Source organism: Osmerus eperlanus, chromosome 15 (assembly GCF_963692335.1).
Source record: "Osmerus eperlanus chromosome 15, fOsmEpe2.1, whole genome shotgun sequence".
NCBI lineage: Eukaryota > Metazoa > Chordata > Actinopteri > Osmeriformes > Osmeridae > Osmerus > Osmerus eperlanus.
Window position 1 is genome coordinate 15,959,032 of NC_085032.1, and position 25,495 is coordinate 15,984,526.

Sequence of the window (25,495 nt, forward strand, 5' to 3'; positions counted from 1 at the left end):
TGGGTGGGGGGTCTGGTGGGAGGGCCAGGGGGAGGGGGGTCTTGTGGGTGGGGGGTCTGGTGGGAGGGCCAGGGGGAGGATGGGGGGTCTGGTGGGTGGGGGGTCTGGTGGGAAAGCCAGGGGGAGGGGGGTCTTGTGGGTGGGGGGTCTGTTGGGAGGGCCAGGGGGAGGGTGGGGGGTCTGGTGGGTGGGGGGTCTGGTGGGAGGGGGGTCTGGTGGGAGGGGGGTCTGGTGGGAGGGCCAGGGGGAGGGTGGGGGGTCTGGTGGGTGGGGGGTCTGGTGGGTGGGGGGTCTGGTGGGAGGGGGGTCTGGTGGGAGGGCCAGGGGGAGGGTGGGGGGTCTGGTGGGTGGGGGGTCTGGTGGGTGGGGGGTCTGGTGGGTGGGGGGTCTGGTGGGTGGGGGGTCTGGTTGAAGGGCCAGGGTGGAGCTAGCAGCTCTCTGTAGCAGGTGTTTAGCTTTAGCTTGGTAGTATAGCTGCAGACAGGTCCCAGGATGGTGATCAGGGTGTGTGTGTGTGTGTGTGTGAGAGAGTGTGTGTGTGAGAGAGTGTGTGTGAGAGAGAGTGTGCGTGTGTGTGTCTGTGAGAGTGTGTGTGTGTGGGAGGATGGAGGCAGTCTAAGCCGCTGTACATTCAGCTGTAACAAACAGGAGAAGACAGTGAGTAGAAGTTTGTATCTACATTTTTCAACACAACTTGACTCGAGCCAGGTGCATCACCACGACAACACACCCCTCTCTATCTGTCAGTGTGTGCAGTGTGTGTGTGTGTATGTGGATGTGTCAGGGTCTGCAGTCTCACCGTTCTTTGGCAGGATGGCGATGTTGCTAGGCAGGATTCCGGTATCCATGGAGAACTGCAGGAACCTCTGCTGCAGAGCAGCGCTCACCTCAGGACTGCGACCTGCAACCGCAACATGACCACAACATGACCACAACATGACCACAACATGACCACAACACCACCGTGTTACATCACACCATGACCACAAACCTCTCAGCAGGGCCACGCCCCCCCCCCCCCTCAGCAAGGCCCCGCCCCCCCTCAGCAAGGCCCCGCCCCCCCTTCAGCAGGACCCCGCCCCCCCTCAGCAAGGCCCCACCCCCCCTCAGCAAGGCCCCGCCCCCCCTCAGCAAGGCCCCGCCCCCCCTCAGCAAGGCCCCGCCCCCCCCTCAGCAGGACCCCGCCCCCCCTCAGCAAGGCCCCGCCCCCCCTCAGCAAGGCCCCGCCCCCCCCTCAGCAGGACCCCGCCCCCCCTCAGCAGGGCCCAGAGCTCCTCTGTGGAGGTGGAATCTCTTACTGTAGAGCTTGTTGAGGACCTCCGACACTCCGTCCTTGGTCTTGATGGTGTGGACCAGAGCATAGTCATCAGACTGGATATCCACCACTCGCATGTCATTCTCATTGTTCCACCCTGGGGGAGGGGAGGAGAGGATGGGGAGTTGAACTGAGGTGTGTGTGGTGTGTGTGTGTGTGTGTGTGTGTGTGTGTGTGTGTGTGTGTGTGTGAGAACTCACGCTGGCTGACGAAGGTGAAGCGTCCAGGGGTGTCAGTCTTCTTGGCCAGGTGAGTCATTCTCCAGCAGCTACCGTCTTCACTGAGAGAGAGAGAGACTTTTTAATTTTACTCCCTAATATCGGAATCAGCCCCAAAATTTCAGTATGGATTGGGCTGTACCACAGACACACTTCCACACGCTCACTAACTCACTTCAGGTGGGAATACGAGAGGTCCAGGTCCCCTCCAGGTGTGGCTACCATGGTGGCCCTGCCCATCTTCATACCAGCCTTGTGGTTCACAAACCAGGCAGCGTTGGTGGCAAAGCCAACCATGTACCACTTGCCAGCCATCTGAAACAGGGGGAGAGAGGAAGGAGGGAGGGAGAGAGAGAGAGAGAGAGAGAGAGAGAGAGAGAGAGAGAGAGAGAGAGAGAGAGAGAGAGAGAGAGAGAGAGAGAGAGAGAGAGTGAAGAGGGAGAGAAAAAGGAGAGAGAGAAGAATAGGAAGGAGTGGATGGTCAGAGTGTTTAAACATGTACACACGTACACACAACCCATCTGGTATCTGTCATCAACGCACAACAACAAACACATACACAAACATCAACAAAAAACACAGACATCAACACACATACACAAACATCAACACACATACACATCACCTTGATGTTTCATATTTAAATGGAAACACTTTCACTGCCCCCTCCTCCTGGATCTTCATACAGGGAGAACCATGATGCTCTCTTATCTGTGTATCGCTTTTTCTCTTTCATCTCATTTCTTCCATAAACAGCTACAGTAAAAACGATGTCATAGTGCATTCCTCTCCCTCTCTCCCTCTCTCTCTCCATCCCTCTCTCTCTTTTTCTATACCTCCATCGCTCATCTTTCAGTCTCATCTCTTCAACTTCTCCACACCCAAGACTTTCCTACATGAGTCTTGCTTCCTACAGGTAGCATATTATGCACTCTTCTCTCTCCCTTTACCTCTCCATCTGGATTTTCATCTCTTTCTATCTCCTTCTATCTCTGCCTCTATCTCTCTTTGTATCACTCAATCTCCCATCCTTCATCTCATTCTTACCTTCTCCAGACTGAAGTCTTTCGTGGGTGCGACCTCAGCGCAGACGGACGCTCTACACAGCAGCGCTGCCAACACTGTCAGCATCTCAGTCTTCATGGTCTCAGCTCTTCACGAGAGTGTGTGTGTCTGTGTGTGTGTGTTAAGAAGAGGTGGTGAACACAGACAGGGAAACAAGCTCTTTATATGCTCCACTCTCCACCCACCTTCTCATCCCCCTCCCCCCCTCACACACACACACACACACACAACAACTGCTCCAAAGCACAGTTCCTCCCACATCTCCTCCCTGTCACCCCTCAGGCACACTAATCACTGTTACACAACTAGCACATGTGGTGCAGGGGGGCAGAGGGAGCCAGGGGGGCAGGAGGGGAACTGGGGGCAGGAGGGGGACAGGGGGCAGGAGGGGGACAGGCAAGCACAAAATTATTTAACATAATTTAAATATTTAACATGTTGTTGCATGGGGCATATTCGTTTCGCTGATGATCTACGAATCTAATCTTGAGTTTAAGAAGTAGCTAGTTTACGAAATAAGAATGGTTACGAAAGCACCACACTAATTCAACATTCGAAGCATATGTTGGCTCATATGTTGGGAGGGTGCCCAGCATGACTTCTCTTTGTTTCCGTGACCCCACCCTAAGGTCACATCTGGTGTGAAGCTGCTGCTCTGATCAATCCTGCATCACATTCTTCTATTTTATCATATTTTCCTACTCCTTAAGTGAAAGAAAAACTTTAAATGGTGACATTACTGTCCCAATACTTGTTAGGCTACTACAATTAATGTATACTAACATTTCTGAAAATATGTCGAAACGTCAGGTAATAAGACGTGAGGTTCACTTAGTGGATTTGAGAGAAGAATATTCTGTAAACTTATCCATACAATATAATGTGTTATCTATGTCAGTGTATGTAACAGTGTGTCAACAGGTTGGTTCGTGTTTAAAAGGTTAGAGGAGTTTATCCCGGTGCATTCCACGAGAGCGGATCGGCTGCGGACTATACTCTCCGAGAGAAAGGCAATCTTGTCAGCAGCTTGCGTAACCAACACTGGGTTAAGTGGGGGTAGGATTCTGCAGTTTTATAACAAAAACTCAAACCCCAAAATAACATCTGTGATTTGTTCTATCCATTTGTTGAGTCCATCCCTTCAACAAGTTCGCACTTAACCCTTCCCGCACATCTGGTGACAACGCACACACAATAGATCTATACATATTATATTTACATTTTAGTAATCTATTTGTTTGAGAGTTGTACTAATTCAACAACGCCATGCTCGTCTTGTTAAACAATATGTTGATTCCAGTGCTAACTCTCACTTGGGTTGACACGCACATGACAACATATTTTAGTTTTACACCTCTAACCTCTGTCTGTGGGTCCTTACGCTTTCCTGAAATGCATCGCTCGCCTCTCGCCCCACCTCCTAATCCTTCACTTGACAGTTTGTCATTGCAAATAACAAAAAAGCGCGCACATATGCTGTTAAATTGCAACTCTGCTATAATAAAAAAAACACACAATTTAAGTAATAATTTTTATTGGCATATGGTGTCGTCCGCAGTCTGCCGGCTTGACCAGTATTATTGGTTGGGAAGCACTTGGAACACAGTGTTTCTTCAACAGAATGGTACGCAGTCTGTAAGACAGTTGAAACATTTAATACTGTTCCGGAATATAAAGTGTATAAAGTTATTAGACATGACTCCAAAATGTTTTCGTGAAATGTTACTGAGGTAGGCTAGATGTGGGCAACTAAAAGTTTCAACTAAATAAATAAATAAATATCCAAGTTAAGTAACCAGTTTACGAAACATAAGTATATGTAACGAACCCTTACACAATTTAACCATGCTGGACACAAACGTGAGTTAGGAAGTGAAAGAGTGTTTGATTGGTCCTGTGGCACCCAAACCTAAACCAATCAGCGCTTCTCTAATATCAGAGAAGGAGGGGTGGAGCGGATATGCAAATGAGCCAACATATGCTTCGAATGTTGAATTAGTGTGGTGCTTTCGTAACCATTCTTATTTCGTAAACTAGCTACTTCTTAAACTCAAGATTAGATTCGTAGATCATCAGCGAAACGAATATGCCCCATGCAACAACATGTTAAATATTTAAATTATGTTAAATAATTTTGTGCTTGTCTGTATAAAAACGGATTTGGGGGGCTTTATATAAACTTAACATAAAATGTCTACTTACTAATCACGTGCACCTTTTCTACTGACTCACAGTGACCTGTTAAAGAAAGACACATGAATTCACCCTGTACGTCCTCAGGGTTTACAGAATAAAACTGTTTAACTGTCTGTGGTGTGGGCAGATGACGGCACTACTGTGCTGAGCAGACCCACTGTAGCTGGGATAGGGAGTCATTAAGTCGTAATCGAATCCATGCTTCTTGGCCACATCCTGAAACTTATCCAATATGGCTTCTGATACTTTCTTAGTCCTGCCTGTGAAGAGACACAACAACAACAACAACATCAGATTTACACAAGTCCTGCAGTGTCAGAACGGCTTCCAGACTTGCTGTGCTTGTACGGTGGCTCCCCTTACATTTACATTACATTTACATTTAGTCATTTAGCAGACGCTCTTATCCAGAGCGACTTACAGTGAGTACAGGGACATTCCCCCAAGGCAAGAAGGGTGAAGTGCCTTGCCCAAGGACACAATGTCATTTGGCACGGCCAGGAATCGAATTGGCAACCTTCAGATTACTAGCCCGATTCCCTAACCGCTCAGCCACCTGACTCCCCTAGACTCACTGTAGAATTTGAGGGTGACCTGCTCCATCTTCTTGAGGTGGAAGACGGCGTAGGAGCTGTGGTCCGTGTCCAGAACCACGACAGCCGTGTCCAGCAGAGGCCTTCCTCCTGTGGGACGAGAGCAGAGCGCTGAGGGGGAGGAGCCTACTGAGGGGGAGGAGCCTACCGAGAGGGAGGAGCCTAACAGACACCCAGGTAAATATGGCTGTTCTAGCACACATGCTGGTCACTTGTTATGTGTTGACCTATCTGTGAGTTTATCTATGTATGTGTTTATGTATATGTGTATCTGTGTTTGTGTGTTGTCTAACTGCATGCTCTTATGGTTCTTCCCTTTGGCACTTATTTGGTTTTCCACAATGTATGCTTCATGTTTTGGCTGCTCGCAATGTTTGGGGCTATCTCGTTGTTATGATCAGTGACTTATGCTCTTTTGTAAAGCTCTCTCTTGGAAGTCGCTTTGGATAAAAGCGTCTGCTAAATGCATAAATGTAAATGTGTTTATGTATGTGTATATCTATGTATGTGTTTATGTATGTGTGTATCTATGTATGTGTTTATGTATGTGTGTATCTATGCATGTGTCTCTCTGTCGCTACGTGGTGAAGTGGCCTTGCTGCCGCTGGTAAATGAAAACATGAAGGTGGCGAGACTGGACATGAAATACAGAGTTTAGTTTGAACAAGCAGCCAATCACTGTGCAGCTGTTGTGATGCTTGATGTTTGGCTGGCATACAGACATGATACACACAGGGACTTTTATGGGTTGTTTTCAAAGTACAGAGTCCGTAAGGGGTGTGGGTGTGAGTGTGTGTGTGTGAGTGTGAGTGTGTGTGCCTGTTTGTGTGAGTGTGTGTGAGTGTGTGTGACTGTGTGTGTGTGTGTACTCACCATTAAGTACAAAGTTCCCCGGAGTGGGGGTGAGAGTGTAGGCTTGCAACACCTCCCAGCACTGATGATTACTTAGATCAGAAGAATGAGGAGGAGGAGGATGAAGAGGAGGGAGGGAGATAACAGAGAGATGGAGGTCAGTGTGACTTGTTAAGTCTCGTCTTGTGAGCTCACACATTCCTTCAGGGAGGAACAGCCCTGCCTGGTTCAGACACGCTCCCATCACGCTCCAGCTCTGGACCCCTGCCTCAGCAGGTGAGGCAGGGACCTGCCTCAGCAGAGAACTGGACCCCTGCCTCAGCAGGTGAGGCAGGGACCTGCCTCAGCAGAGAACTGGACCCCTGCCTCAGCAGGTGAGGCAGGGACCTGCCTCAGCAGAGAACTGGACCCCTGCCTCAGCAGGTGAGGCAGGGACCTGCCTCAGCAGAGAACTGGACCCCTGCCTCAGCAGGTGAGGCAGGGACCTGCCTCAGCAGAGAACTGGACCCCTGCCTCAGCAGGTGAGGCAGGGACCTGCCTCAGCAGAGAACTGGACCCCTGCCTCAGCAGGTGAGGCAGGGACCTGCCTCAGCAGAGAACTGGACCCCTGCCTCAGCAGGTGAGGCAGGGACCTGCCTCAGCAGAGAACTGGACCCCTGCCTCAGCAGGTCCCTGCCTCAGCAAGGAATCTGCAAGCCAAGTGGAACCCAAGCCAACAGCTTCCCTGCGCTGCTGCATGGATGACCCGAGGAACCCGAGGAACCCTCAAGACTCAACAGATCCAAAGATGTTTCTCTCTCAGCCAAAGAATGACTGAGCTTAAACCCTCACGCACGCTCAGACTTCTATGAATCTGTCGAGTCACAAAGTCAAGTCTCATTACTTATGAGACGTGAGCACAGCAGCAATTGCAGCTGAACAACAAGCCTCTTCCTGTTATGGAGAGAAAGAGCCACAGGCAGGAGGGAGCATGAGAGGAGGAACGGAGAAACAAGAGAAAGAGTCAAAAGATTGTTGCATCCAACAAGAGAAAATATTTGAGAAAGACAGAGAGACAGAAAGAAAGATAGAGAGAAACAAACACACAGAGAGACTGAGAGATTTTGACTGATCAAGAAAATGAAATATATAGTGCCCTCTGCTGGTAAGTTTTAGAACTAGATGGTGTCATTGAGTATGGCACGATAGTGGAGCATGTTGTTGCAGATGAAGAAGTTGTAGGTTCAAATCCCCCTTGTCGCTTTGGATCAAAAGTGTCTGCTAAATGATTACATCACAATAATTACATTATTCACTATATAGTCACAAATACTGCAACTGTGTGCGCGTGCGTGCATGTGTGTGCGCGTGCGTGCATGTGTGTGCAAGTGCGTGTGTGTGTGTACTCACTGACGCGTCATGGTGCTGACAGACAGGGGCTGTTTGGGTTCGGAGGGCGGGGTCAGGGTCAACACTACAGCTTCCACGCTGGACCCTTGCTTCATCAGGTAGGAACACTTGGACGCCACGCTAGACAGGTACCACGTCCCCGCCATCTGCAACACAGCACACGCTGGAAAACCTGATCAGGTGTTTGACCAGCCTGTCTGTACCTGTCTGTCTGTAGCTATCTGTAGCTGTCTGTCTGAACCTGTCGGTACCTGTCTGTAGCTGTTTGTCTGTAGCTGTCTGTAGCTGTCTGTCTGAACCTGTCTGTCTGTAGCTGTCTGTAGCTGTCTGTCTGTACCTGTCTGTACCTGTCTGTCTGGAGCTATCTGTAGCTGTCTGTCTGGAGCTGTCTGTAGCTGTCTGTCTGAACCTGTCTGTAGCTGTCTGTAGCTGTCTGTCTGAACCTGTCTGTAGCTATCTGTAGCTGTCTGTAGGTGTTTGTCTGTAGTTGTCTGTCTGAACCTGTCTGTAGCTGTCTGTAGCTGTCTGTAGCTGTCTGTAGCTGTCTGTCTGAACCTGTCTGTCTGCTATTCTATCCTCACATTCTATTATTTCATCTAAAGAATAAAACACAGAACATGTATAAAAAATTAAAAAACCATTTCCAAAATGTATTTTCTAGGTTTTGCATCCAAGCACACACAAGTAGTGACAAGGTACAAAGACCATACACACACACATACCTGGTTTATGTCCACGTTCTTGGCCGCTGCGATCTCAGAGGTGGTGGGTTCTTTTTTCTTTTTGGGTCTTACTTTTTTGGGCCTGCTCTGTGCCCCTCCAGTACCCTGTGCCAGGGTCTCCGTGAGACAGAAACACACCAGCAGGCCCACCAGGAGGCCCCTCCGTGCCCCAACCATGCTCACTCTCACAGACGTCTCCTGCAGTGCTCAACTTCGCTGCCTCCAACCTCTCCTGCTGCACGCTCTGATACACTGTCTGTGGCACGCTCTGATACACTGTCTGTCTGAGGCTCGCTCTGATACACTGTCTGTCTGAGGCTCGCTCTGATACACTGTCTGTCTGTCTGTCTGTCTGTGGCACGCTCTGATACACTGTCTGTCTGAGGCTCGCTCTGATACACTGTCCCGTGGTCGAACACACACACACCCAAACACCCACCCACACTCACAAACACACACCACACACACAAACACCCACATTCGCACACACCACAGACCCAAACACACACACACACACACACACACAGGGTTGTGACCTATCAGTTGCTCATTAACCTGGATGTCCCTGCAGGGGGATGGACCTTCCAGTCAGTACTGATATTCCTCCAGAGAGGTGGGCGGTATTGTTGACACAGTGATTTCTTTTCAGCGGCCCCTCAAACTTTTTCTACAATCTTTCTACCCTTTGACCCCCAATTAAACACAGTAAATAACAAGAAATAAAACTATGATAGTTTTATTTATTGACAAAATGGCCTTTATTTTGAAGTGCCCAGAGAGGAGGGAAGAGTGGGCTGTGTCTCCCAGCAGAGGAGAGCTCCTGCTCTGCTGGTCAGCAGCGGGCTGGGTCAGGTGGACTGGATGACACAGAGGTCCTCGACCCAGATCCTGGTTACACAAACTCTAAAACGTCTAGATTCAGGGCTGCTCAGTGGGAGAACATATGACTGCAAATCAAGAGGTTGCATATTGTCGCTTTGGATAAAAGCGTCTGCTAAAGAATACATTACATTCAGATGAACCTATCTTACAGAAACACTGTAGGTTAAGACAGTTACACTGAAACACACAGAAACACTGTAGATTAAGGGCTACACAAAATCATCCGAGCCCTCTTCCTCTCAACTTCATATACAGTGTTACAGGAAGCCCTGGCTAAGCTGGAGGGTTAAGGGAGGGCCCAGGTTTGGGGTTAGACCAGGGGGTTGAGTTTAGTTCTGGGGGTCTGAGTGAGGTGTTCCTCCAGGGGGTGTGTCTCGATGGTGTGGGGGCGTGTCTCAACAATGTGGGGCCTCTACTGGTCTGCATCATTGGAGGGGCTCTGTTCTCGAGGTTTGAAGGTGAGGGCTGCGCTGTTGATGCAGAACCGCTGGCCTGTGGGGTCCGGCCCGTCCTCAAACACATGACCAAGGTGGGCATCACACTGCAGCACGCGCACACACACAAACGCACACGCACAAACAGAGATGACTACATATGGATCCTTTCGTTTCAGACTTATTTAACTGCTGAGTGCTGTTGTTACTACTTCCTCCTGCGGGCTTCTTTACCCATAATGCAACTCACATGTTTACACAGAACCTCTGTCCCAGCGCTGCCCAGACTGTTGTCGGGGCGACGGATGACGGAGGCGTGGCTCTCGTCTCTCCCCCACGCTCCATGGGCCTCTGTGAACGCTGGCCACCCCGTACCAGAGTCATACTTAGCCTCCGAACTGGAGAGAGGAGGGGGGAGGAGGGGAGGGGAGGGGGGAGGATGGGAGGAGGGAGAGAGGAGGAGGGGAGGGGGGAGAGATAAGATGAGGGGAGGGGGGAGGAGGGGAGGGGGGAGGAGGGGGGAGAGAGGAGGGGGAAGGAGGGGAGGGGAAGGGGGAGAGAAGAGGGGAGGGGGAGGAGGGAGAGAGAGAGAGAGAGAGAGAGAGAGAGAGAGAGAGAGAGAGAGAGAGAGAGAGAGAGAGAGAGAGAGAGAGAGAGAGAGAGAGAGAGAGAGAGAGGAGGGGGGGTAGGTGGAAGAGAGAAAAAGAGGATGGAGTGAGAGGGGGAAATGAGAGAGTAAGAGTGAGACAAATATAGAGAGAGGGGATGGAGAGGGAGAGAGAGATGAGAACATTTACCCTATTGTTGTCTTGGAGTCAGTTTAAATGTGAAGCTGAAAGGTCGGCATGTTACCTGAAGAGGGGAGAGTCACAGCACACACAGTGGTACATTCCCACGTCATTATGGTGCAGGTAGATTCCACTGAAGGGCTGAAAACACACACACATGAAATTTAGTCCAGCACAATGTTGTCACAAACACCAAATTACTTTACGGCTGAATGAATTTGTGTTGTCACTCAGAAAGTCTCTTTCGCTGACGTCATATTCATGTATGCCCTTAAAGAGGCCAGGGGACAGATAACATGCACTATCACACTGTGCAATCCTGGGGTGAGTCATTTCAACTCTCATTAAACCCTCTGACAACGTTTACGAGTTATCTCCAGAAGCTCATGATTTCCCCTAGTGGAAAGTAGTTATATTTATATCAAGTTCCCTGGCAGTGTCCCTATCAGTATCAGACACGCTGATCTGCTGTATAGACATCTGTATAACAACATGCACGTTTAGATAAGGGTGAATGGAGGCTGTCAGTTTGTTGTTGTAGCTGTTTGTAAAACACCTGTGTGTTTTACAAACAGCTACAACAACAAACACTCATATAGGTGTGTCATAACACACACTCATATAGGTATCATAGGCGGAAATCTCAGGGGGGACAGGGGGGACATGACACCCCCATCCCGGGAAAAATATGATTTGTCCCCCCCAATAAATCACTGTAAACATAAGGAAATTTAAATAATATTAATAATATACATTTAACACATTAAAATGTAGGCTATGTGTTACAGCAGAAATTTTGGTTTTCCCCTCAGGAATTGCTCTTGAGAAAATGTCATATAATTGTCCCTCCCAAACTTGATAACATGTTTTCGCCACTGATAGGTATATGGTATACACATAGGCACACACACACAACTTACCACTTCGGTGCCCTTCTCCCTCGTGATTACGTACTGCTCTGGAGAGAGCTTCTTCTGCCAGTCTGTTGTCTCATCATAGCGAGTCAGAGACTGCAAGCCTGTCACACACACACATTTTTCAACTGCATTGTTTTGTGCATTTTAGTCAAAATTTGCTGCTATCTCTTAGATCTGAGGGAAATGTGATTTTGGCAACCCTCAAATGTTGGTTCTGTTTAACTGACTGATCCTGCTGGGCAATAGCTACAACATATCACATCAGAGATGGATCGTTTTCGATTTCGAAATCATCCTCGTGTTAAAACGGAATACTTTTTCATATAAAAAAAAACACATTGACATGCAAAGTTTCACATAGGCGAGTAGCCCTAGTCAGCTCCTGCTCGGCCGCAGTTTAACAGCTAGAACTCGTGCTACACGGGTGATTTACCTGCACTTGTGAAGACACGACGGCGGAAGGCTGGGATTCTCTTGGGCAACAATGCAGACTTGGCGACCGCACTTTGAGAAATCACTCTGGAGAGTCGAACTACGAGACCGGACATGTTCTCTGTCGATTCACGCGCTTTCGGAGTCAAGTGCAGCCCTGTGCCGTCAGACGCGGACTGAGCGTCTGTTGTCTCCGCTGATGGGAGACTTTCAACCCTGCAGCAAGTTACCGTCCGGTTATGAGTTGTCAGTTATGTCCTCTGAGACCTGGTTAAAAACCAGATAGTAAAATTATATGGGTCAAAGTTTAGAATGCAGATAAGAGTTCACATACAAGGTCCTTTGTACCTGCTTAGTTTTGGCAATGGCTTCAAAAGCCAAAATATCATGGACTACTAGGATATAGGCAATAGCCTATATCCTTGGCCTTACAATATACTACTCATATAGGAATTAAATTGGCGTATTGCAGAATCGTGACCAAATGTCATGCCGTAGGCCTATAATTAATCTTTTGCCTTTTTGTCTAAACTCAAACATTGTATCGGTTTTGAAACGTGTTAAAGTAGTCTAACAGGCTACCATCCATGGCATGACGGTGTGAGACAGTCCAGAATAATCTTAATGACCAGAAACATGGACACGTGACCAGTTCATGTGAGCTTCATCTACCGGCGTGCGGCAGATTAAGCATTTCCGAATTTATCTGAAGTAAACACAGCGAACAGAAGATTAGATCAATAAAACCCTGTCCCAGCTCGCAGAAGGCATGTCAGGACACCGGGGTGCGAGTCCGACCTTGTAGACTAACTGTAAAGTTACAACATCATTCAAGTAGCCTATAGCCATCTAAACAAGGAGCGATCGTGAATGAACGTGGTAGGCAACAGTACAGAGGTAACAGTTTCAGGTTGGATATTCGGCAGTTTAGAACTTTGTTCTGCAGTTAAACACACAGGCAAAATAAATATTCAAGGAAAGGGAATTAACTACTTATTATTATAAATAAACGTGAATGAGAAGGGTAAATTGAACTTAATACACCCTCACTATCAAACTAAACTGACAATATGATACTACGTGCAGAATGAACAATAGAAAAACTAATTTGTCCCTGCATCAATTAAGGTTCTGCCTAGCTCATCGAATTAGAAACGATTGTTCCCTTAGTGAGGAACTTCTCCATCTTAACAAGCAGTCCTGCCCAAACCCTGAATACACAACAATTAGACATAACTATTTAACAAAACTTTAATACAAGTACTGTCGTTCAGATTTCAGATGAAAATAGTTAAATGGCATTAAGGCACTGTGATGTTTCTAAAGTACTGGTTATTCAAAATGCTACTGGCCATTTTAGGGAGAGTGAGGGTCTAGATGTAGTGAATGTGGAGGGAGGGTGGAGGGTCTAGATGTAGTGAATGTGGAGGGAGGGTGGAGGGTCTAGATGTAGTGAATGTGGAGGGAGGGTGGAGGGTCTAGATGTAGTGAATGTGGAGGGAGGGTGGAGGGTCTAGATGGTCTGGTAGTGAATGGCTGCGGGGGTGTTGATCCTCAGGAGCCTGCCAGGCTGGTACAGGAGGTCCACCAGGTAAGTCCTGCGCTGGGGCAGGGGCCGTGGGGACTGGGGGGGGAGTGGGCCTGGGGACTGGGGGGGGAGTGGGCCTGGGGCCTGGGGGGGGAGTGGGCCTGGGGCCTGGGGGGGGAGTGGGCCTGGGGCCTGGGGGGGGAGTGGGCCTGGGGCCTGGGGGGGTCCGCTGGAGAGCAGCACCTGGTTCCACGCCCGGTTATATTCCCCCCGCTCCAGGCTACAGCTCAGCCCAATACGGTCAGCCAGGGCCTGGGGGGAGGAGGGAGATAAGGGGAGGAGGGAGATGAGGGGAGGAGGGAGATGAGGGGAGGAGGGAGATAAGGGGAGGAGGGAGATGAGGGGAGGAGGGAGATGAGGGGAGGAGGGAGATGAGGGGAGGAGGGAGATGAGGGGAGGAGGGAGATGAGGGGAGGAGGGAGATGAGGGGAGGAGGGAGATGAGGGGAGGAGGGAGATGAGGGGAGGAGGGAGATGAGGGGAGGAGGGAGATAAGTGGAGGAGGGAGATAAGGGGAGGAGGGAGATGAGGGGAGGAGGGAGATGAGGGGAGGAGGGGGATAAGTGGAGGAGGGAGATGAGGGGAGGAGGGAGATGAGGGGAGGAGGGAGATGAGGGGAGGAGGGAGATGAGGGGAGGAGGGAGATGAGGGGAGGAGGGAGATGAGGGGAGGAGGGAGATGAGGGGAGGAGGGAGATAAGTGGAGGAGGGAGATAAGGGGAGGAGGGAGATGAGGGGAGGAGGGAGATGAGGGGAGGAGGGAGATGAGGGGAGGAGGGGGATAAGTGGAGGAGGGAGATAAGTGGAGGAGGGAGATAAGGGGAGGAGGGAGATGAGGGGAGGAGGGAGATGAGGGGAGGAGGGAGATAAGGGGAGGAGGGAGATGAGGGGAGGAGGGAGATGAGGGGAGGAGGGAGATGAGGGGAGGAGGGGGATAAGTGGAGGAGGGAGATGAGGGGAGGAGGGAGATAAGTGGAGGAGGGAGATAAGGGGAGGAGGGAGATGAGGGGAGGAGGGAGATGAGGGGAGGAGGGGTTGGTTAGAAGTGCAAGAGAAAGAGAGGGAGATGTGAGGTGATCCACTGGAGTGTGCTACCTTGTAGAGCAGGGCTCGGTGGTAAAAGGTCCCCAGGCGGATGCGGCCTATAGGGATGATGTTGGACTGCAGCTCAAACTTCAGCTCACTGATGTGGAGTTCCCACAGGAAGTCATGCTGCCTGTCAGTCTCCACAGCCCCGCCCATCGCCTCGCTCACCAGCCTGACAGCCAATCACAGGAGTTTTAGGGCTTGAGTGGCTGCAGAAACAGCCAATGGCAAGCCAGGAAACCACTGTGGGTTGGCCATGAAGTTGAGCGTACATTGTTTATTGGATGGATGGTAAATCCTGGATCGTTTAGACCCTAGAGGTTAAAAACTTACAAAGAAATTGCCTTTTCATGGAAGTCTGACATATCACATGCAGAGGTTGTGTATGATAACTGGTCGAGTTCATGTGTCACTCAGAGTGTTTGAGGGAGCCCTGAAATGAAGATTGATAAATAATTCCCCAGTCCCCAGTCCTGTGGTGGGTCACCTGGCCAGAGCGCTGTACTGCTCCGCCTCCTCAGCCAGAGGAAGCACGGCCGCCGCCTCAGACACCAGGCGCTGGAGGGCGTAGTCGAAGGGCAGTATCCATGGTTTCTCTGGAAGCGAGACTTCCTGTTGGGTCGAGACTTCCTGTTGGGTTAGGGTCTCGTCCTCCCTGCGCCCTTTACCCTTCCCTTTACTGCGGAGTGAGGGACAACGTCTCAAATTACAGCTTGTACATGCGCACACACACAGATACACACACACAGACACACACACACAGATACACACACACAGACACACACACACAGACACACACACACAGATACACACACACAGATACACACACACAGATACACGCACACAGACACACACACACACACAGATACACACACACAGACACACACACACACACACAGATACACGCACACAGACACACACAAACAGATACACACACACAGACACACACACACACAGATACACGCACACAGACACACACACACAGATACACACAGATACACACACACACAGACACACACACACAGATACACACACACACACACACAGATACACAGACACACCTTGGCGTCCTGCAGCTGGCCTTGCTGCTGAGTGCCGAGGCGGTGCGTGTGTCAGTAGGAATGTCCTGCAGCCTCTCCTCTGACTGCTCCACTGGGACCCTGCCACAAACAGGAAGCAGGGAACAGGGAACAGGAAGCAGGGAACAGGAAGCAGGAAACAGGAAGCAGGAAACAGAAAAAAGGAAGCAGGGAGCATACAATAATTCATAAAAAACAGTCCAATATAGGGAAGTGTAAATACATTTAGAGCAGATAAACTCCATGTCTTATTGGGTCTAACAGGGTCTACTGGCAGCCTGCTAGCTCTGGCCTGCTTGACATGCAGAAGGAGCATGCCCCTCTCCCCCGGACCCCTCTACCCCGGGCCCCTCTACCCCGGACCCCTCTACACCGGGCCCCTCTACCCCGGACCCCTCTACACCGGGCCCCTCTACCCCGGGCCCCTCTCCCCCGGGCCCCTCTACCCCCGGGCCCCTCTACTCCGGGCCCCTCTACCCCCGGGCCCCTCTACCCCCGGGCCCCTCTACCCCCGGGCCCCTCTACCCCCGGGCCCCTCTACTCCGGGCCCCTCTACCCCCGGGCCCCTCTACTCCGGGCCCCTCTACCCCCGGGCCCCTCTACCCCGGGCCCCTCTACTCCGGGCCCCTCTACCCCGGGCCCCTCTACCCCCGGGCCCCTCTACCCCCGGGCCCCTCTACCCCCGGGCCCCTCTACCCCGGGCCCCTCTACACCGGGCCCCTCTACCCCGGGCCCCTCTACCCCCGGGCCCCTCTACCCCGGGCCCCTCTACCCCCGGGCCCCTCTACACCGGGCCCCTCTACCCCCGGGCCCCTCTACCCCCGGGCCCCTCTCCCCCGGGCCCCTCTACCCCGGGCTCCTCTACTCCGGGCCCCTCTACCCCCGGGCCCCTCTACCCCGGGCCCCTCTACCCCCGGGCCCCTCTACCCCGGGCCCCTCTACCCCGGGCCCCTCTACTCCGGGCCCCTCTACCCCGGGCCCCTCTACCCCGGGCCCCTCTACTCCGGGCCCCTCTACCCCGGGCCCCTCTACCCCCGGGCCCCTCTACCCCCGGGCCCCTCTACCCCGGGCTCCTCTACCCCGGGCCCCTCTACTCCGGGCCCCTCTACCCCGGGCCCCTCTACCCCGGGCCCCTCTACTCCGGGCCCCTCTACCCCCGGGCCCCTCTACCCCGGGCCCCTCTACCCCCGGGCCCCTCTACCCCGGGTCCATCTACAAAATAAACTTAAGGGCCAACACACACGGACTACTCAAGGAGCAGAGCAAATCAAGCATACAGGGAAGCCAGAGGTAAAAGACTGATGTGGCTGTGAGGGGACACATTGTGACTATGAATGAAGGTCGCACACCCCCCCCCCCCCCCCCCCACACACACCCCCTCCAGGACACAGGGTGAAACTCAGTTCACATCAGACACCCATCTGCCTTCCTATAGAACTACGGCATAATAGGGTGCTCCATTATTCCTGGGGTGGTGTGTATGAGCGCTGTGTTTGTATGTGTGTTGGTGTGTGCGTGTGTGTAGCTGTGATTGTGTGTGTAAGTGTGAGTGTGTGTTTAGTTTCAGGGTACTGGAGTGGAAGAGAGGTACCCTGGGGGTCTGCTCTCTTTAACAAAGTCAATTCATTAAAATGCTAGATGTAGTGCAGAGAGGATACTAGATGGAGACACAGTGTGTGTGTGGTATTGTGTGTGTGTGTGGTACTGTGTGTGTGTGTGTGGTACTGTGTGTGTGTGCCTGCCCACTAGCATTTAGCTGCCCTTTCACACTACATCTTTTTCATTGTGAGCCTGTCAGCAGCCAGGAGACACACAGAGTGGAGACACAAGGAGAGGAGGGAGAAAGGAGGGGAGGAGGAGGAGAAGAGAGAGAGGATAAGAGAGGAGGAGAGGAGAGAGGTGGAGAGAGCAGGGGGGGCTGTGGGTCTAGAGGGCTGTGTGTTTAGAGGGCTGTGTGTCTAGAGGGCTGTGGGTCTAGAGGGCTGTGTGTGTAGAGGGCTGTGGGTCTAGAGGGCTGTGTGTCTAGAGGGCTGTGGGTCTAGAGGGCTGTGTGTCTAGAGGGCTGTGTGTCTAGAGGGCTGTGGGTCTAGAGGGCTGTGGGTCTAGAGGGCTGTGGGTCTAGAGGGCTGTGTGTCTAGAGGGCTGTGTGTCTAGAGGGCTGTGTGTGTAGAGGGCTGTGTGTGTAGAGGGCTGTGTGTCTAGAGGGCTGTGTGTGTAGAGGGCTGTGTGTGTAGAGGGCTGTGTGTCTAGAGGGCTGTGTGTGTAGAGGGCTGTGTGTCTAGAGGGCTGTGTGTGTAGAGGGCTGTGTGTTTGTCCTGACTCACGTGTGCAGGGTCTTGGTGTTGACGGTGATGACAGCCCTGCGCTGGGTGAGAGGCTGCTTAGACATCTCCTCCAGAGACAGCACTGTCTGTCCCGGACGAGCCTGGGGAGGGGAGAGGACTTAACCAGGGTGTAGGGCTGTCTAACGGTTTGTGGTGTGTGACTGTGTGTGTGTGTACCTGTCCGGGGTCGTAGAAGCCATCGCTGATGAGGTCTGTGCAGCCCAGCTGGCCGGTCAGGCTGTATTTGAGGGAAGGGTTGAAATCCAGAAGCTTCTGGAAGGCTCTCTCACTGAAAGTACTCCTCCGGTTCACTGAACAGTTAATGTCCTGCAACAGCTCCAGGGCCCTGACACACACGCACACACACACAGAGATTCATGGACCAAGTTTACTCAAAAGAACAGAAAAAAAAGTTTCTAAAGGTTGCAAAAATATTTTCGAAAAAAGGTTACTTTTTTTTTGTTTGTAACTCTAGCGCCATCTACTGACTCCAGTCGGTCTCTGTTCATGGAACGAACAACATGACTCCTTCTTTACTTTAGATGAAGGTATAAATATAAATCATGTTAGAACTAATGCACTTCTGATCCATGATCTTCTGCAGTACTCTAAACCAGGCCTCTCCAGCCCTGTTCCTGGGGAGCTACCTACCTCTTGGTTTATGCTCCAACCACACTTACTTGACCTGAATCAACAATAGTTACCTGATCAACCAGCTAATTATTCGAATCCGGTGTGCTAGATTAGTTTTGGAGTGAGAACGTCCATGCATGTCCAGGCATGCATCTCCAGGAGCAGGGCTGGAGAGCCCTGTCTGCTCTGACATCATCTGTGTGACATCATCTGTGTGACATCATCTGTGTGACATCATCTGTGTGATGATGTCATGCCCAGGCTCACCCCAGGCTGCACAGCTCCACGGCCGTGGCCTCGTCATTGGCGCACACGCTGAGGGCCCAGCATGCATTGCGCCTCACTGCTTTGTGATTGGACTGTAGCAACCTGACCAATGGAGCGAGGCCCCCGGCGTTCCTAAGCTACGTGAGAAAAACAGACAAGGTCAGTGTGTGAGTGTGTGTATCTATAAGTGTGTGTGTGTGAGTGTGTGTATCTATAAGTGTGTGTATGTGAGTGTGTGTCTATATGTGTGTGTGTGTATGTGAGTGTGTGTCTATATGTGTGTGTATGTGAGTGTGTGTCTATATGTGTGTGTATGTGAGTGTGTGTCTATATGTGTGTGTGTGTGAGTGTGTGTCTTACGTCTGCCCTTCCGTCAGCATCGCAGGCCAGAGCAGCCAGGGCCTGGGTGGTGTGCAGCAGGGTGTGTGTGTCTGGGCAGCTGAGGGGCTCCACCAGAGCCCGCATGGCTCCGCGGGACAGGATGCTGCTTCGCACCACTTCCTGCTGGGCCATGTGGGAGAGTGCGGCGGCCGCGTGGGCCACGCCCCCGAGAGAACCATCCTGCAGCAGCTGCACCAATCCCTGCTCTCCCTCCGCCTCGCACGCCGCACTGACACACACAGATACACACACACAGAATCACACAGACACACACTCATAGAACAATTTCTGCTTAGCAACACAACAACACAGAGAGAGAGAGAGAGAGAGAGAGAGAGAGAGAGAGAGAGAGAGAGAGAGAGAGAGAGAGAGAGAGAGAGAGAGAGCGAGAGAGAGGGAGGACTCACTAGGCATTGAGCTGGTGGTTGTGTGTGAGGTTGGACAGGGCCAGGGCTGCGGCCTCTCTCACCTCTGACCCCTCATTGCTTAGCAACTTAACCACTGCGCGGATGCCGTCTGAAACACGCCCAGACATGCATATTCATGAAGCATGGCTCCGCCTCCCACTGCTACTGGAACTGGTGTTGTGTTTGTGTTAAACCGTCTGTGTGTGTGTGTGCCTCACCCAGGTGTCTGAAGGTGTCTCTGTGTGTGTGTGTGTGTGTGTGTGTGTCTCACCCAGGTGTCTGAAGGTGTCTGTGTGTGTGTGTGTGTCTCACCCAGGTGTCTGAAGGTGTCTGTGTGTGTGTGTGTGTCTCACCCAGGTGTCTGAAGGTGTCTGTGTGTGTGTGTGTGTCTCACCCAGGTGTCTGAAGGTGTCTGTGTGTGTGTGTCTCACCCAGGTGTCTGAAGGTGTCTGTGTGTGTGTGTGTGTGTGTGTCTCACCCAGGTGTCTGAAGGTGTCTGTGTGTGTGTGTGTGTCTCACCCAGGTGTCTGAAGGTGTCTGTGTGTGTGTGTGTGTCTCACCCAGGTGTCTGAAGGTGTCTGTGTGTGTGTGTCTCACCCAGGTGTCTGAAGGTGTCTGTGTGTGTGTGTGTGTGTGTCTCACCCAGGTGTCTGAAGGTGTCTGTGTGTGTGTGTGTCTCACCCAGGTGTCTGAAGGTGTCTGTGTGTGTGTGTGTCTCACCCAGGTGTCTGAAGGTGTCTGTGTGTGTGTGTGTGTCTCACCCAGGTGTCTGAAGGTGTCTGTGTGTGTGTGTGTCTCACCCAGGTGTCTGAAGGTGTCTGTGTGTGTGTGTGTGTCTCACCCAGGTGTCTGAAGGTGTCTGTGTGTGTGTGTGTCTCACCCAGGTGTCTGAAGGTGTCTGTGTGTGTGTGTGTGTCTCACCCAGGTGTCTGAAGGTGTCTGTGTGTGTGTGTGTGTCTCACCCAGGTGTCTGAAGGTGTCTGTGTGTGTGTGTGTGTCTCACCCAGGTGTCTGAAGGTGTCTGTGTGTGTGTGTGTGTCTCACCCAGGTGTCTGAAGGTGTCTGTGTGTGTGTGTGTGTCTCACCCAGGTGTCTGAAGGTGTCTGTGTGTGTGTGTGTGTCTCACCCAGGTGTCTGAAGGTGTCTGTGTGTGTGTGTGTGTCTCACCCAGGTGTCTGAAGGTGTCTGTGTGTGTGTGTGTGTCTCACCCAGGTGTCTGAAGGTGTCTGTGTGTGTGTGTGTGTGTCTCACCCAGGTGTCTGAAGGTGTCTGTGTGTGTGTGTGTGTGTCTCACCCAGGTGTCTGAAGATGTCTGTGTGTGTGTGTGTGTGTCTCACCCAGGTGTCTGAAGGTGTCTGTGTGTGTGTGTGTGTGTGTCTCACCCAGGTGTCTGAAGGTGTCTGTGTGTGTGTGTGTGTGTCTCACCCAGGTGTCTGAAGGTGTCTGTGTGTGTGTGTGTGTCTCACCCAGGTGTCTGAAGGTGTCTGTGTGTGTGTGTGTGTCTCACCCAGGTGTCTGAAGGTGTCTGTGTGTGTGTGTGTGTCTCACCCAGGTGTCTGAAGGTGTCTGTGTGTGTGTGTGTGTCTCACCCAGGTGTCTGAAGGTGTCTGTGTGTGTGTGTGTCTCACCCAGGTGTCTGAAGGTGTCTGTGTGTGTGTGTGTCTCACCCAGGTGTCTGAAGGTGTCTGTGTGTGTGTGTGTCTCACCCAGGTGTCTGAAGGTGTCTGTGTGTGTGTGTGTGTCTCACCCAGGTGTCTGAAGGTGTCTGTGTGTGTGTGTGTGTCTCACCCAGGTGTCTGAAGGTGTCTGTGTGTGTGTGTGTCTCACCCAGGTGTCTGAAGGTGTCTGTGTGTGTGTGTGTGTCTCACCCAGGTGTCTGAAGGTGTCTGTGTGTGTGTGTGTGTCTCACCCAGGTGTCTGAAGGTGTCTGTGTGTGTGTGTGTGTCTCACCCAGGTGTCTGAAGGTGTCTGTGTGTGTGTGTGTGTCTCACCCAGGTGTCTGAAGGTGTCTGTGTGTGTGTGTGTGTCTCACCCAGGTGTCTGAAGGTGTCTGTGTGTGTGTGTGTGTCTCACCCAGGTGTCTGAAGGTGTCTGTGTGTGTGTGTGTGTCTCACCCAGGTGTCTGAAGGTGTCTGTGTGTGTGTGTGTGTCTCACCCAGGTGTCTGAAGGTGTCTGTGTGTGTGTGTGTGTCTCACCCAGGTGTCTGAAGGTGTCTGTGTGTGTGTGTGTGTGTGTCTCACCCAGGTGTCTGAAGGTGTCTGTGTGTGTGTGTGTGTCTCACCCAGGTGTCTGAAGGTGTCTGTGTGTGTGTGTGTGTGTGTCTCACCCAGGTGTCTGAAGGTGTCTCTGCTGGCCATGCTGAGGCTCATGGCAGCGACAGCCTGACAGCTAGCGATCCTCACGCTGTCGTTCTCCACACACAGCAGCTCCACCAGGACCTGCTCCACAGCCTGCTCATGAAGCAGCTGGCGATTCTCAGCTACACACATACACACACACACACACACACAGCTGAGCACAAAGCCTGGATGAATGACCTCACACACACACACAGGCGCGCTGGCTCACAGGTGTGTGCGACCCTGGCAAGGGAGGTGAGGACGAGGGCCTGGACAGCAGGCTGGGGGGAGGAGAGGAGGATCTGCAGCAGGGTGCTCATCCCCCCAGACTCAGCCAGCACTCGCACACTGGCCTCCTCCAGCATGCAGGAGGACAGCACGCGCAGAGCAGCCACATGCAGGTCCCCACACTCCTGGAGGGGAGGGGGGAGGGAGTATGGAGGGGGAGGTGGAGGGGTGGAGGGGTGGAGGAAGTATGTGTTAAAATCAATCTCCTCCCTTGACATCAGTGCATTAAGCATTGAAACACACACAATAACCCCCCCAACACACACACACACCTTCCCACCCCCCTAAACACACACACACCCCCCCCCCCACCTTGTTGGCGAGCAGCTCCAGCAGCTTGGCCAGCCCCTGCTCCTCCCGCAGGCAGGCCCGTGTGTCTGGGTCCAGGCTCAGCAGCTCCAGGGAGGCCAGGCCCAGCTGCTGGATCACCACGAACTCTGACCTCAGCAGCTCCAGCAAGGGAGGGACCCCCTGCAGCCCCCACACCGCCTCCCTGCTGGGCAGGTCCTGCACTCACACACACACACGCACATATATATATACATACACACACTCAAACAAATAATCAACAGCATTGGTACACAGTCCCCTCTGAGAGCAGCCTGTGATAGGGGGTGGTAGAGGTGTGTGAGGGGTGAGGGAGGCCGTTACCTGGACCAGGTTACAGATGCACTCGGCTGAGTTCTTCTTCACGTCGGGGTCTGGGCTGGACAGCAGCTGCAGGAGGGGCCCCAGGCCCTGGCTGGTGAAGATCTGGACCTTACAGCTGAAGTCCACTGACAGGGAGACCAGGCACAGAGTAGCAAACTCCTGGACCACCACGTCCTCTATGGAAGAATACACACTCTGGACAGCTGGAGCAGGACATCGATAGGGTGGGATCTCTTTTTTGTAATTTTTGTGGGCACCCTTGATTACTTTTTAATACTTGACTGACTATGATGGAGTGTGATGATGTGCATGATTGAGGCCGTATTGATGACATCACAGTATGTGTGTATTCCTCAGGATGGACAGATACCTTCAGGTGACAGTTTGGCGATGACGGAAGGGATAACGTCAATTTTCTTCAGAAGTCTCTTCACATCACCTAGCAATAACAGAAATGACCGTGTTCAAAACATTGTTTTCTTTTCTCTCCAACAGCTAGTCCCAATCAAAGTCCCAAAAAGTTGTTCCAGAGGGACAGTCAGACAGGTCAGAAAGACAATCAGTCAGTCAGCCAACCAGTCAGACAAACAGACAGCCAGTCAGTCAGACAATCAGAAGAGAGCCAGACAGCCAGTCAACACAGAGGCTCTCACCATTGGCAGCCATGACACCCAGGGCCATGAATGCGTTTCGTCGCACTAGCTTGTCTTCGTGGGAGATGAGCTGGCAGAGTGGCTCCACAGCCCCCAGTCCCAGCAGAGAGCTGCAGTTCTCATCTCCTGCCACCAGAGGGCGGTGGAGAGGAGGAGATGAACACAGGGGAAGAGGGCACCTTCTTTTTCAGACTAATCTCAGTTCACTTTAGTAAAAAAAAACTATCTCATTGGCTTCAAACACAATCTGTTCAGTCAATAAACGAAAGCACTGCTCCTCTTCTATCTCAAAAGAGAGAAGTGAGAGAGAGAGAGGGAAGAGAGAGAGAGAGAGAGAGAGAGAGAGAGAGAGAGAGAGAGAGAGAGAGAGAGGGGGGGGGGGGGGAGAGAGACAAAGAGAGGAGAGAGAGACAGAGGGATACTACCTTTCTTTGCAAATGTGTGAATTGCTTCACATGCTTTGGCCAAGACCTCCTCTTCCAGGGAGTTGAGCATGAGAACCACTGTGGCTGGTTTCCTGCTCTCGATGGGCAGGGGGTCAAACTGCTGGATGGGGGGGGGGGGGGGGGGTGCATACAAATGACTCAGTGTGTTTGTTCAGCACAAATGAAGGACGTAATTATCCTTTAACTCTAACGAAAGGGGTTAGATAGTCGATTATATTCTTACAGTGTCCTTAGAGGGAGCCTCATTCTCCTTCTTCACTTTCTTTCCCATTCTGAAACGAGAAACAAAACTGTTATCAAATTAGAAAAAAGGAATGTATTAATTTTTTCACTTAAATGCAATGCTGATGGTAGTTTCGCTGAGTTTGTTGGCAAACCAGCTGAGTAGAGAACTAACTGAACTTGGCTAATGAGTAATGTACCATAAACTAGCTGCTGTACTGTAGGCAGCTCTAGCTACACAGAGATTAGCTAGCTAGCTACTTGATGAAAGATTGCAACCTACCATACACTTACAAACAAGAAAGCTTTAGGTCAGTAATTGTGACTTTCCTAATCGCCCTTTCTTTTGGGTTCTTTACCTGTTATTAACTCACAGACCAGTCAGAAGCGCCCAGGTTTTCGGCTAGCTTGTTAGCCAGACAGATCGCAATGTTTTGGAAATGTGGAAGGATGACATGGTTGCTAAGCGACGTGAACCACATTGTTTCGGGTGTAATTCAAAACGTGCTCGTGACCTCCTCCTTGAACCATATACAGGGACCGCGATGGGAGATTTGACCTGTGAAAGTGTATTATTATAGAATATTAATAGACAAGTGTTCATCTTCAAACGTACATGCACCGTGATAAAACTAGTACTTGAATATTTGTTTAGCGTGTGGTTGAAAAATCATTGTCACGGTCAAATATAAATGCTGATAAGAATGTAGGTGGATGTCCAGACCAAAAATGTGTTCCCCGGGAGTAAAGATGCCTGTTCCCTTAAGAGGTGGTCCATTCTGGCAGCACGAGGCCCTTGGCATGAGGAGGGTGAGTCATAAAACAAATGAGCACTACATCAGCATCAGCAAACTGAGGTTCCCCCCTCGGAGACGCACTGACACAGCAGCGGAGCGCCGATGGAAAAAGCACACTCTGCACCAAAACCCAGATGACCTCTAACGGCATTAGGCCTACCTCCGCTGGTGTGGGACACTGTCACTCCACTGTCTCGGGCCCGGCTGCCCTCAGATTCATCTCAAATTAAGCAAGTTGCCGGTGTGTGTGTGTGTGTGTGTGTGTGTGTGGGGGGGGGGGGGGCATGGGTTTTACACTTGTACATTATTAGGGGTTTGCAAAAGGGGCATTGGATAAATACACATACACATACAAACACACGCACGCGAACACACGCACACACACAAACGCACACACCCGAGGAAAAATACCGTTAATCCATTAAGTTTAGGCTAAGAATCTTGCACGTCATTTTGCTAATATTATACAGTGCGTGTTATAGGAGTGAGAAATTAGAAATTGCACAGTAGAGACCTGGGGGAAGTGGTGAGG

General features: G+C 51.5%; 4 protein-coding genes across 5 annotated transcripts; all 4 read right to left on the reverse strand.

Annotated features, from left to right (window-relative positions):
* Positions 1-260: 260 nt before the first annotated feature.
* On the reverse strand, positions 261-2,728 carry LOC134035225 (lipocalin-like). Its single transcript, XM_062480157.1, has 6 exons — positions 2,581-2,728; positions 1,709-1,848; positions 1,516-1,595; positions 1,299-1,412; positions 800-901; positions 261-635 (listed from the first exon to the last, which is right to left on the reverse strand). The coding sequence occupies exons 1-6, from the start codon at positions 2,674-2,676 to the stop codon at positions 616-618; spliced, it is 552 nt and encodes a 183-aa protein (XP_062336141.1). The 5' UTR covers positions 2,677-2,728; the 3' UTR covers positions 261-615.
* Positions 2,729-4,127: 1,399 nt separating this feature from the next.
* On the reverse strand, positions 4,128-8,583 carry c8g (complement component 8, gamma polypeptide). Of its 2 annotated transcripts, none has more exons than XM_062479726.1 (7): positions 8,351-8,583; positions 7,629-7,774; positions 6,261-6,331; positions 5,370-5,477; positions 4,953-5,054; positions 4,801-4,836; positions 4,128-4,231 (listed from the first exon to the last, which is right to left on the reverse strand). In XM_062479726.1, the coding sequence occupies exons 1-7, from the start codon at positions 8,525-8,527 to the stop codon at positions 4,212-4,214; spliced, it is 660 nt and encodes a 219-aa protein (XP_062335710.1). In that variant the 5' UTR covers positions 8,528-8,583; the 3' UTR covers positions 4,128-4,211. The 2 variants fall into 2 exon arrangements, with proteins under 2 accessions (XP_062335710.1, XP_062335711.1); XM_062479727.1 differs by having other exon boundaries at positions 4,949-5,054.
* Positions 8,584-9,079: 496 nt separating this feature from the next.
* Positions 9,080-12,076, reverse strand: msrb2 (methionine sulfoxide reductase B2). Its single transcript, XM_062479522.1, has 5 exons — positions 11,805-12,076; positions 11,375-11,472; positions 10,519-10,595; positions 9,917-10,064; positions 9,080-9,773 (listed from the first exon to the last, which is right to left on the reverse strand). Exons 1-5 carry the CDS (start codon positions 11,917-11,919, stop codon positions 9,645-9,647), a joined length of 567 nt encoding a protein of 188 aa, XP_062335506.1. The 5' UTR covers positions 11,920-12,076; the 3' UTR covers positions 9,080-9,644.
* Positions 12,077-13,040: 964 nt separating this feature from the next.
* On the reverse strand, positions 13,041-24,215 carry armc3 (armadillo repeat containing 3). Its single transcript, XM_062479587.1, has 17 exons — positions 24,168-24,215; positions 23,924-24,044; positions 23,499-23,624; positions 23,216-23,284; positions 22,846-23,021; positions 22,507-22,701; positions 22,136-22,319; positions 21,894-22,046; positions 19,567-19,675; positions 19,139-19,388; positions 18,779-18,915; positions 18,056-18,224; positions 17,879-17,979; positions 15,537-15,635; positions 14,963-15,154; positions 14,485-14,647; positions 13,041-13,643 (listed from the first exon to the last, which is right to left on the reverse strand). Exons 1-17 carry the CDS (start codon positions 24,213-24,215, stop codon positions 13,317-13,319), a joined length of 2,619 nt encoding a protein of 872 aa, XP_062335571.1. The 3' UTR covers positions 13,041-13,316.
* Between the last annotated feature and the right edge of the window lie 1,280 nt (positions 24,216-25,495).